At 42.8% G+C, this 12275-nt stretch overlaps 1 protein-coding gene across 4 annotated transcripts in view; it reads right to left on the reverse strand.

The window, feature by feature from the left end:
* The window catches only part of LOC121273482 (neprilysin-like), a 248314-nt gene that overhangs the window by 57179 nt on the left and 178860 nt on the right, over positions 1-12275 (reverse strand). For all 4 annotated transcript variants that reach the window (XM_041180668.1, XM_041180654.1, XM_041180674.1 and 1 more), the window contains exons 13-14: positions 11676-11804; positions 4281-4379 (exon numbers count right to left, since the gene is read on the reverse strand). In XM_041180668.1, coding sequence (XP_041036602.1) covers positions 4281-4379; positions 11676-11804 — 228 coding nt within the window. The remainder of the gene's footprint in view (positions 1-4280; positions 4380-11675; positions 11805-12275) is intronic.

Genomic DNA, 12275 nt, shown 5'->3' on the forward strand with positions numbered 1-12275 from the left:
TGAAAGGGAAAAAGAAAACCTGCTGAAAGACCTTCACACATTACAAGATTCCCTCACATTAAAGTTTGTACCGCTGGAAAATCACAAAGAGAAACAAAAAGAATTCAGCACCTCTCTGACCAAACTGAAGGGTGAGTTGGCGGAGAATACACAACAATGCTTAGTTTTCCAGGAGGCAGCAAACAAATACAAAAAAGAGATGGAAGAGCTGAAGAATCAGCTCGGTGAAGCCAAAGAGGCCTTGGAGGCAAAAGTCACAGAATTTTCAAAGAAGCAGGCAGATGATGAAATTCTGGGAGACTCAACCACTGAATTCACTCAAGTCGAGCTTACATCTGAGATTAGTCTGGCCAATATTGAAACTGAAAAGGAGGCAGAGATTAAAGTCAGCACATAGAAAGAAGACACAGAAACATAAATAAGACTCTAATCCTGGCAGCATACGAGTATACTTTCATATATAGGCCTGGCAGTCAAATTATAAATGCTGATGCACTTAGTTGTTTGCCTTTACAACATGAGGATGAGGAAGTCCCAGTTCCACAAGAACCTGTTTTATTGCTAAGTTTCTTAGCTTACTCGCCCGTATGCACTTGACTGGACAAATGGGGACTCAGTGCTATCTCAAGTACGAGAACAAGTACTTCTTGGTTGGTCACAAGAGCCTGAATATGATTAAATAAAACTGCACTTTGACAGAAGACATGAAATTACCAGCCAAGATGGCATCTTATTGTGGGTGTCATGAATGATAATACCTCTAAAGGGAAGAGAGCCATTGCTAATTGAACTACGCAGTGCACATCCAGGCATATCCCAAATGAGTACATTGGCATGCAGCTACCTATGACGGCCTGGGATGGACGGTGCAATAGAGAGTTTAGTGAAGAATTGTGTGCAATGTCAGCAACTGCAAAAGTTGCCTTCTACAGTTCCGTTACACCCTTGCGAGTAGCCAGGAAGCCCCTGGGTGTGGTTACACATTGACTGTGTGGGACCTTTCTTGGGAACAATGTTTCTGCTCATTGTTGATGCCCATTCAAAATGGATGGACATATATAAGGTGAAGCCACCAACGTCTTCTGCTACAAATAAAAAGCTACGTCAAAGTTTTGTCATTCGCGGACTACCAGAAGTGGTCATTTCTGATAACGGCACAGTGTTTACGAGTGCTGAGTTTCAACGGTTTATCAGCTTCAACGATATCATTCATGTAAAAACTTCAGCCTATTCCCTTCCTCAAATGGACTGGCCAAAAGGATGGTTCAAACATTCAAGGCTGGCATGAAGAAATTAGCTGGAGATTCCTTGCCCCCAAGCTAGCACTCTTTCTTTTCCATTATAGGACCACCTCTCAAACAACAACAGGTGCCACACCTGCGGAATTATTGATGAAACGTCGTCTCAGGACGAGTTTGAGCTTAATAATGTCAAACTTGGGGGGAAAGGTGTAAAGGAGCCAGGGAAGTCAGAAAGCTACGCACAACTGGCATAGTCACAAGAGGAAATTTACCGTGAGGAACTTTGGAGAAGGACCAAAGTGGTTACTGGGTGAAATAAGTGCAGTGACTGGACCTCTATCTTACCACACGGAGGTGGAAGGCCGAGTCATATGGAGACATGTGGATCATCTAGGTAAGAGAGAAACCATGGACCAAGAAATGGTTCCACCAGTGTTCATGACCAGGTCAACATTTCCCATTGAGAGAACTCAACTCGGTACAGACACATCTGTTGTTCCTTCAAGAGTGGAGGATACAGATCTGCAGGAGCCCACTGAAGAATCTGATGCTCAGACAACTCTGGAAAAGGAGGCTCCTGACAAGGCCTCTGAAATTACTTGTCAGTGTAAATATTTTGTTATTTTGAGCAAATTGTAATTGTAAGTATAAAATGTATTTCTGAGTAAAGGGAGATGTGTTAATCTGATGTGTAATATACCTTTAAGAAAAATGTTACTAAGGAAGATCACATAATCTTAGTATCCAATAGCAGTGCAGTGCAGGCTACTCTGTAGTTAGTAGTCTGTAGTCAGTAGTTAGTAGTTGGGGTAGTGTAGAGGTAGAGTTTGAAGTGTAAGCACATGTTCAGTTGCTGCTGAGTACCTTTGTAAATAAACTAAGAGTTTTCACCTATGAAGTGACTGCCACTCAACTCTATCATTAGTACCAACTTGGCCACCACTTACAACAAGCGTGCGAACAGGATCCAACAAAATGGTGACTCAGATCCAACAGTATCCTTATAATTTAATCCTCCAAGATCCAGTTTCATTCCATTGAAACTGCGCTGCACCCACTTCAAGGACAACACATACTTCCTGCAGTGCGGTGTCCTGAACTGAATGCAGTTATTCCAAATGGAGTGTGGCCAAGGCTGTGTAGAATGAAGTATCACTTCCTCCCTCATGTATTCCATCTTGAAATAAAGGCCGACATTCCATTAACCGTTTTGATTACTTTTGTACTTATGATTCCCAAATGGTGTCCTGCCACTTTCCAGAGAAATCAGCAGCATTGATAGATCTATTCAAACTAGAAGCCCCGAAAATATGTGATGAGATGTCAGCTTAAGTTAACATTTTTATGTACTTCATATATACTTCAGCCTGCTTATTTTGCAAGTTAATGTATCTGTTAAAACAAGGTAATATTGCAAACGTTAATTCCAAATGACTGTCCAATTCCCTTTTCAAGTATATATCCAATTTGCATTTGAAACATATTATTCAATCTGCTTCCATCACTCTTTCAGAGTGTGCAATCCAGATTACCATGGGTGCTTTAAAAAAAAACTGTGTTAATAAATCCATCTCGCTTGCTCCACAAATGCTAGTGTAGGTCTATCACTTTATAGTTTTCCCTGTTTCCTGTCAGTTGACATTAAGAAAAGGAGTTGGATTTTTAAGGTAAGTAGCAAAAGATCCAAAGATGAGATTTGGAGTTTTTTTTTAAAGCACTCATGGTAATCTGGATTGCACACTCTGAAAGAGTGATGGAAGCAGATTGAATAATATGTTTCAAATGCAAATTGGATATATACTTGAAAAGGGAATTGGACAGTCCTTTCAAGGAGCTAGTACAGCCATAATGGGTTGAATGTCCTCCCTCTGTGCTGTATGATTCAAAGAAAAGGATTTCACCCTCACATTTCTATCCTGCTGAATTGCACAAAATCATTTGTAAATGGCTCTCTTCGCCACTTAAATATTCTGTAATAACATGTGATTGACATTATAGTTACTTGGCTTGGGAAAATAACTTATCATCCTTTTCCTTTTACAAGGTCATAAATGGATATGGATGAGTATGGCTATTTATCCTATGTTAATCCATCAATACTGTAAAAGAAATCTCCAGCTCCTCCCTCAGAAAATCCAATTGGCTCTTAAATGATCCCAGGATTTGTGCCTTCCATTTTCCCAAATGGAAGTCTTGATAGAAACATCGGAATAGCAGGAAGCCATTCAGCCCATGAACCAGTTCCACTATTCAATCAGGTCATGGCTGATCCGTATCCTAACTCCACCTACCTGACTTTGTCTCCTTTAGACCCTTGACCAGCAAAGATCTAGCAACCCCAGGTATAAATTTATTGACTGAGCTGGCAGATACTGCTTTTTTTTGTTGGAGAGAGTTCCGCACTTCTACTAAACTTTGCTTGAAGTAATGTTTCCTAATATCTCTCCTGAGTGGCCTGATTTTGTTTTTAAGTTTATGTTCCCTTGTCCTAGTCTTTCCCCACCAGTGGAAAAAGTTTCTCTCTATGTACCCTACCAACAACGTTCGAGGAGTTTGACACCATCAGCCTGTTTGATCGATCCGCCATATTAAATGTTCACTGCCTCCTCCATCGAGCACCATGGCTGCAGTGTCTACCGTCCAGAGGTTGCACTGCAGCAACTCATCAGAGCTTCTTCAAAAGCACTTCCCAAACTTGCAACCTCTACCACCTAGATGGGGGAGTGCAGCAGGCACATAGGAACACATCTACCTGCAAGTTCCCCTCTAACTCAGACACCATCCTGACTTGGAACTATATCGCCATTCACAGGGTCAAAATGTTGGAACTCCCTCCCTTAGCATCACTGTGGGCGTACCTACACCACATGGACTGCAGGGGTTCAAGAAGGAAACCCACCACCACCTCCACAAGGGCAATTAGGGATGGGTAATATATATTAGCCTCGCCAGTGATGTCACGTCCCATAAATGAAAAATAAAAAAAGTCTTTTCAAAATTCTGAAAACCTGAGTGGAACAGAAAACTACATCTTCGTACTTTCTCTTCCGCTTTCTTTTTGGTTTCCTTGTCCATCCAGCTGAGCTCATGTAAATTCTGTATGAAAACTTCACGGATCTGCTCAATTAGTTCTTCAACCTGGAGGAAGGGGGTAGAAAAAAAGCAAGGGACAAAAGTGAGAACAAATGAGAACAGCAAACATCATCAGATTAAACATTAAACATGATGGAGGGAGACACTATTTCCCCTCACAACGGGGTTCCTAACCGGGAGACAAAGGATTAAGATAGCAGGAGATTCAGGAGGGAGTTGGGAGGCTTTCTACATGAATTTTTAGAATATATGACCTGTAAGGCTGTTGTAACTTTCAAAAGGGAAGTGGATAATTATTTGAAAAGGGCTAGGAGGGAAGAGCAAAGGAGTGGAACCTATTGGCTAGGTTTCCCAAAGAGCAGCACAGCCAAATGGTCCATGATAACAGAATGAGAGCGTGGGTGAGAAAATGCTCACTTCATAGGGATAGATTTTACAACATGCTCCGGGCACAAGCAGAGCTGAGCAGATGGAAAGTCATGTGGGACACACTGACTTTGAGCTGAGTTGCCAGTAAATGCTTCTGTTGTGTGAATCTTTGTGTGAACCTTTGCACAGGCAGTGCTGTTAGTAATGCTCTCATCCATTTTCTCTCCAGGAACTAGTACATCTAAGGTTGTGGAGAAAATGAAGGCTGCACTCTTCTCATTATGAAATCAAGAGAATGTGTTACAAAGGATACTTAGGATAGGTAGAGAGAAACTATTTCCTCTAGTGGGAGAGTCTAGAACAAGAGGCATTCAGGGTGATTTCAGGGAGCACTCCTTCATACGATGGGCAGTGGAGATTTACAGCTCTCTCCATGCAAAAGGCTGGTGAGGCTTCAATTAAAACGTTCAAAATTGAGATCATAGGGTTTTGTTAGGCAAGGGCATTAAGAGTTATGGAACCAAGGTGGGTCGATGGAGTTAAGATGCAGATCAGACATAATTTAATTGAATGGCCGAACAGACTCGAATTGGGTCAGATGCATTTATGATTATGAAAGCTACCTTTGTGTTGTAGGGAAGCAGTGATGCGACCTTGAACCCTCCAATTTCAGCATTAAGAAAAGATGGACCTGTGAATATAAGAGGAAGAGGAACTCCCTCCCTTAGCATCACTGTGGGCGTACCTACACCACATGGACTGCAGGGGTTCAAGAAGGAAACCCACCACCACCTCCACAAGGGCAATTAGGGATGGGTAATATATATTAGCCTCGCCAGTGATGTCACGTCCCATAAATGAAAAATAAAAAAAGTCCTTTCAAAATTCTGAAAACCTGAGTGGAACAGAAAACTACATCTTCGTACTACATCCCCAGACTGATTCTTGGATGGCATGGGTTCCATTTTCATGATTTCAGAGCCAAGACAAATGGATGTATCAATGCAGGAACTCACTGCAGATTTTTTTGCAATGAATCATGGCTGACCCGAAAAGACATTTCAGCAATCATGGCAATGTGGAAGCAAATGGAAAATAGTGAGGCCACCTTTGAAATGAAAGGTAAACCCTTTCATCTAGTGGAGAGGTCTATTATTGGACACTTGCGGCTCATGAGAAGGAAGGTGAGTTGGGAAAAGTTAGAAATGATGGGAGCTCTCAAACAGGAAATGCTGGAGGGCGTTTAGCCTGTGGGGTGATTGGAATGGCTAAAGAAGGAAATGAATTTATCTGTAGAACTGAATGGCCTTCTCCTGTTCCTATGGGTAGGATTTTCGGGTCATTGGGCGGGTGTGGCCTACGCCCAGCATGAAAGGCTGAGAAGCTCAGCACTGCCGGGGGTGGGGGGCAGGGGTGGGGGAGGGGTGGGGGGGGTGGTGGGAGGGTGGGGGGGTGCGGGAGGAGGGCGAGCGTAAAAGTCTGTGCAAGCAAAGGGGAGCACGAACTGATACTCCCCGAAGGCAGGGAGCTTCCTCAGGGAGCTGGTGAATTTTAAAATCAAGGATAAAGATTTTGAAAATGTGAAAAAAAAAAGCCTCCACATAGGGCTCACTCACATGAACGAGGACAATCGTAAAAATGTTGTCGAACCCTTTTCTAAATTAATGTCGAGAACCGAACCCCCACCTGTGGATGAGGCTTCCTCAAAAATGTGAAGGCTGCCTGGCCGATTTTCCCAGCAGCCAATCGTGAGGCTGGACGGAGAGCGAAAAATAGCGTTTAACTAACACCTCCTCCGGAGGTAAACCTGGTTTACAGCAACCAGTGCTGTAAAAAAGGGGGAAATGGCCTCCTTGCACCCAAAAGAGCTGCCAGTCAATGCCCGGCCCCAAGGACATGCTGCATTGCCTGGATCTCACTGGCCTGAGGAGGAAGAAAATGGCCTTAATAGGCCTCTTAATTGTAATATCGCGCGAGTGCGCGATGACATTGGGATGCCCGCCAGTTGTCATCGCGTGCTATTTTATGCCCAGTCGGTATGGGTACACACCTGCCCGTGGGATGTAAAAGTCTGCCCCATGCTCCTAAGGTAAGTATGCAGGCATGTCCCCATTCATCATAAAAATCACCATGAAAAGAAAAAGGAATAGATTTGCATTTATGTAACATTTTTCCTAACCACTGGACATCCCAAAATGCTTTGCAGCCAAAGGAGCTGCTGAAGTGTAGTCACTGTTGCAATGTGGGTAGCACAACGGCCAATTTGTGCACAGCAAGCTCCCACAAATGGCAATGTGATAACAACCAGCTAGTCTGTTTTTGTGACGTTGATTGGGGGATAAAACATTGGCAAGGACACCAGAGATTCTGAGAGGGATAGAAAAAGGGAGGGGCCTTAGAGTGAATGTCCTGAAGGTAGCAGGAAAGGTTGATCAGGTGGTTAAGAAGGCATATGGAATCCTTTCCTTTATTAGCCGAGGCATCGAATATAAGAGCAGGGAGGTTATGCTGAAACCATATAAAACATTACCTTAGGCCACAACTTGAGTACTGTGTGCAGTTCTGGTCACCTCATTATAGAAGGGATGTAACTGCATCAGAGAGGGTACAGAGAAGATTTACAAGGATGAGCATCGGCGGAGAAGAAAAGAGTTGACATTTCGAGTCCTCATGATCCTTCGACAGAACTTGAGTTCGAGTCCAAGAAAGAGTTGAAATATAAGCTGGTCCACTTCTCTCTCTCTCTCTCTCTCTCTCTCTCCGCCCCCCACCACCCCCCACACACACCTTAAACCAGCTTATATTTCAACTCTTTCTTGGACTCGAACTCAAGTTCTGTCGAAGGGTCATGAGGACTCGAAACGTCAACTCTTTTCTTCTCCGCCGATGCTGCCAGACCTGCTGGGTTTTTCCAGGTAATTCTGTTTTTGTTTTGAATTTCCAGCATCCGCAGTTTTTTTGTTTTTATCTTTAAATTTACAAGGATGTTGTCAGGATGGGAAAATTGCAGCTATGCAGAAAGATTGGATAGGCTAGGGTTGATCTGCTTGGAACAGAGGAGGAAGAGGGGAGATTTGACTGCAATGTACAAAACTGTGTGGGCCTGGATAGAGTAGATGGGAAAGGCCTATTTACATTAGGTGTACAAGATTATGAGGGGCATGGGCAGGGTGGATAGGGAGCAGCTGTTCCCCTTAGTTGAAGGGTCAGTCACAAGGTGAGGGGCAGGAGGTTTAGGGGGGTTATGAGGAAAAACTTTTCTACCCAGAGGGTGGTGACGGTCTGGAATGCGCTGCCTGGGAGGGTGGTGGAGGCGGGTTGCCTCACACCCTTTAAAAAGTACCTGGATGAGCACTTGGCACATCATAACATTCAAGGCCACGGGCCAAGTGCTGGTAAATGGGATTAGGTAGGTAGGTCAGGTGTTTCTCACGTGTCGGTGCAGACTTGATGAGCCGAAGGGCCTCTTCTGCACTGTGATTCTGTGATTAGCAGAGGGGTCAGTGACTAGGGGACATAAATTTAAAGTGATTGGTAGAAAGATTAGAGGAGAGATGAGGAAAGATCTTTTCATTCAGAGGTTATTAGGGGTCTGAAACACACTGCCTGAAAGGGTAGCAGAGGCAGAAACCCTCAACTCATTTAAAAGGGATCTGAATCTGCACCTCAAGTTCCACAAGCTGCAGGGCTAAGGACCAAATGCTGGACAACGGGATTAGGCTGGGTGACTCATTTTTCGGCCGGCGCAGGCACAATGGGTCGAGTGGCCTCTTTCTGTGCTTTAAACTTTCTATGATTCTATTTTATAACTCCACTGCCCTCCTTCAAATTTGTGTCTCAGGGATCATCTCCCCCTGAGAGGGTAGGTGAGGCTTTGGTTTGAAATCTCATCTGGAAGACAACACCTCCAACAGGTCGATAGACCTCCTGGAACAGGACTTGAACCCACAGCATTCTGAGTCAGAAGTAAACATGTTGCAAACTGAACCACGACATGATGTATAGCCACCTAGTAGAGGATAGACTCAGTTCCAAATGTGTTGACGTTTCGAGTCCTCGTGACCCTTCGACAGAACTTCGACAGAAGTTCTGTCGAAGGGTCACGAGGACTCGAAACGTCAACTCTTTTCTTCTCCGCCGATGCTGCCAGACCTGCTGAGTTTTTCCAGGTAATTCTGTTTTTGTTTTTGTTTTGGATTTCCAGCATCCGCAGTTTTTTTGTTTTTATCTCAGTTCCAAATATACTTGAAAGGAGGTAATTTTGGCAATAGTGTACGTGAATAATAGACTAAAGCAGAAAATGCTATAAAAAAATCTTTGTAAGTTCATGCCCCCAGCAATCCCAGATCTACAAAAATTAGTTGGGTAGCGTAGGAAATGAATGTAAAATCTGGCCCATTGACTTTAATAACTATAAAATTGGGAATGCTCAAATCAGGCACAATCACACCTCATATCCTGAACTGTCATTCTTCTGAATAAGCCGTCTCAATAGAAATGCAATGTCACAACTTTGGTAAACTATACTAGCTAAGTGCAAATGAGCCATCATTTCAAGCCCAATTTATCTTACAAATGTTGGATTTATAGAGGTGCATTAGTTTAAAAGTGAGGGGAAAGCATCTGTAAATAAAATACTTTGGAGAACATTTGATTGAAGTACAATGCAACGGGCAGACAGTTTACCTGTTGGGCATTATGTTTTGTACCTCGGTGTACTTTGATAAATGCATTCTGTTAATGTCATGTCTCCCCATATACTGACAGGCAGGCGTTTTAATAATTTTGACAAAAGTATAGTTAAGTTTTAACTAACTGTAGGGGCTATTAAGAAGATCCCATCGATTATTAATTTGCCAGTTGCTGTTTTTCTTTCTTTTAAGTAAACCAACCATATCCATGTTGACTTTTAAAAATACTTATTTGCCTGAAGGTCTGTTCACATCTTAGTATTTCAGGCAGACAGTGTGGTGCCTGGAAAACTATCTTTTTTCTTCAGTTCATTTGTGCTTTCATTCCTAGCAATAAGCTTTGTAGTTAGTTGATAAGAAATCAAAAGGTCACGTTTGAAAGGAACAATGATTCTTCAAGTGTAGATTGTACAGCTAATTCTTAAATCATCACCATTTATTGGTCCTTCAACAGCTGTGTAGATTTGCATGTTAGTTTTGCCTACACTTTTGCTAAAGTTCCTCAATTCATTTTTTAACCTGGATAACTCTTCAAAGAAGTATGAAACATAGGCAAATATTCCATTGCTCCCCACAGGCTTCATACTGTTCGAGTAGGGGGTGATTTTCTGCGATTGCATGCAGTGGCCTGGAAGGAACTTTATTCTAACTTGGTCAATCTCAGTCATGGTTCAGCGGCTAGCCCCTCTCACTGCAAACTGTGGGTTCAAGTCCCAGTCCAATAAGACTTCGGCACAGGGGCCAGGCTGACACTCCAGTGCAATGCTAAGAGAATGCTGCACTGTTGCCAATGCTCCTTTCAGCTGAGCAAATAAATTGTGGCTATATCTGCCCTTTTAAGTGAAAATGGCGTTATTTTGAAGAAAAGTAGGGGTGTTCTCCTTGGGGCCCTGGCCAATGTTTATCCCTCAAACAACACCGTAAAACTATAAGATCATAAGAAACAGAAGCAGGATGAGGCCATTCAGCCCCTTGAGCCTGCTCCATCCTTCAATAAATTCATGGCTGATCTGATTGTAGCCTTAACTTCACTTTCCCACCTGTCCCCATAACAGGTACAAGATTATGAGGGGCATGGACAGGGACAGGGAGCAACTATTAGTTAGCCCTTAGTTGAAGGGTCAGTCACAAGGGGGCATAAGTTCAAGGTGAGGGGCAGGAGGTTTAGGGGGGATGTGAGGAAAAACTTTTTTACCCAGAGGGTGGTGACGGTCTGGAATGCACTGCCTGGGAGGGTGGTGGAGGAGGGTTGCCTCACATCCTTTAAAAAGTACCTGGATGAGCACTTGGCACGTCATAACATTCAAGGCTATGGGCCAAGTGCTGGTAAATGGGATTAGGTAGGTAGGTCAAGTGTTTCTCATGTGTTGGTGCAGACCCGATGGGCCGAAGGGCCTCTTCTGCACTGTGATTCTGTGATTTTGTGACTGCCTTATTGATCAAAAATCTGTCTAACTCAGCCTTGAAAATATTCAATGACCCAGCCTCCACTGCTCGCTGGGAAAAGAATTCCAAACACAAACGACCAACTCAGAGAGGAAATTTCTGCTCATCTTGAGTGGGATACTCCTTATTTTTATATGGTGTCCCCTAGTTACGTGGGGAAACATCCTCTCAGCATCTGCCCCGTGAAGCTCCCTCAGAATCTTATATATTTCGACAAGATCCCCTCTCATCCTTCTAAACTCCAATGAGAGTAGGCCCAACCTGGCTCACCTTGCCTCTAAAACATTAAAAACAGATTATCTGGTCATTATGCTATTTGTAGGAGATTGCCATATGAAAATTGGCTGCTGTGTTTCCTACATAACTGTACTTCAAATATACATAATTGGCATTTTGAGATGTCCTGAGGTAATTAAAGGCACTATAGAAATGCAAGTTCTTTCTTTCAATGTGTGGAATTGATGGTTGAAAATGTAGCTGCCAATATGTAAAGGGACTGATGCAAAATAAGTTAAATAATTGGCATATAATGGCTCTCTGTTTTTTGGCCTAATTGGGCATTGGGGTTGTCTTATAGACCCTGTTTTCAGCATGTTATAGACAGCAACAAGTTACTCAAGAGTCTGTTAATCCCCAACGCTCAGAGCACTTGCACAGACGCTCCTTGCAATGATTTGTTAACATAGTTTGGGATTGAAAACATCTGCATTTGATTAGCCCAGTTTACTGTTCTTAAAGTTGGAAGCTGCTGCATCTCCCAATAGTAAATCCCTCAACTTCATACAAGCATAAAAATCCACAGGCCTCTTAAAAGTGTTTTAAATGATGAATTTACTTTTTTTTTGCTCTCCCCAGCAAAAGCATCATCCACGTATAGTCGTCCAACAGCTTTATCCATGTTGTTGTTGACATAATTTGCACACTTTCTCCAAACTGCATTCTCTGATGTTGTGCCATAAAGTGCCTATAAAAAACAAAAAAAGCGAGAAATGTCAGCTAAAACATTTACGCTAGAAAGGCTGATTCCGCTAGGTTGGTATTGACCTGAACAAAATGGCTGCCAGTTCTGTGAAAGAGATCCAGGTGAATCCAACTAGAAACAAATATTGCAGCCAGGTCATGAGCTTTTAATGTTCTTTTTCAGAATATTTAGTAGTGGAAACGCTTTCAGTGTAGTTTTCCATTTAAAACTCATTCAGGTAGATTTTAATTTTCTGAGAAAGAATACAATGAGTGATATGAATTGACAGACCTGAGTATTACTGAAAAAAAAAGAGACATGCTATCAAAGCTTTTAGTCTTGCACTCATCAGAACAGCTCGTAAGAAATTACCAACAGTAAAGAGGAACAACAATTTATACTGCAAGAGGAGAGAGTACTGATTGGTTGGCAAGTGGACTCTAATTGGTGAAAGTGTTGCCATGGAGAATGCAG

The sequence above is a fragment of the Carcharodon carcharias genome, chromosome 2, assembly GCF_017639515.1.
Source record: "Carcharodon carcharias isolate sCarCar2 chromosome 2, sCarCar2.pri, whole genome shotgun sequence".
Taxonomy (NCBI): Eukaryota; Metazoa; Chordata; class Chondrichthyes; order Lamniformes; family Lamnidae; genus Carcharodon; species Carcharodon carcharias.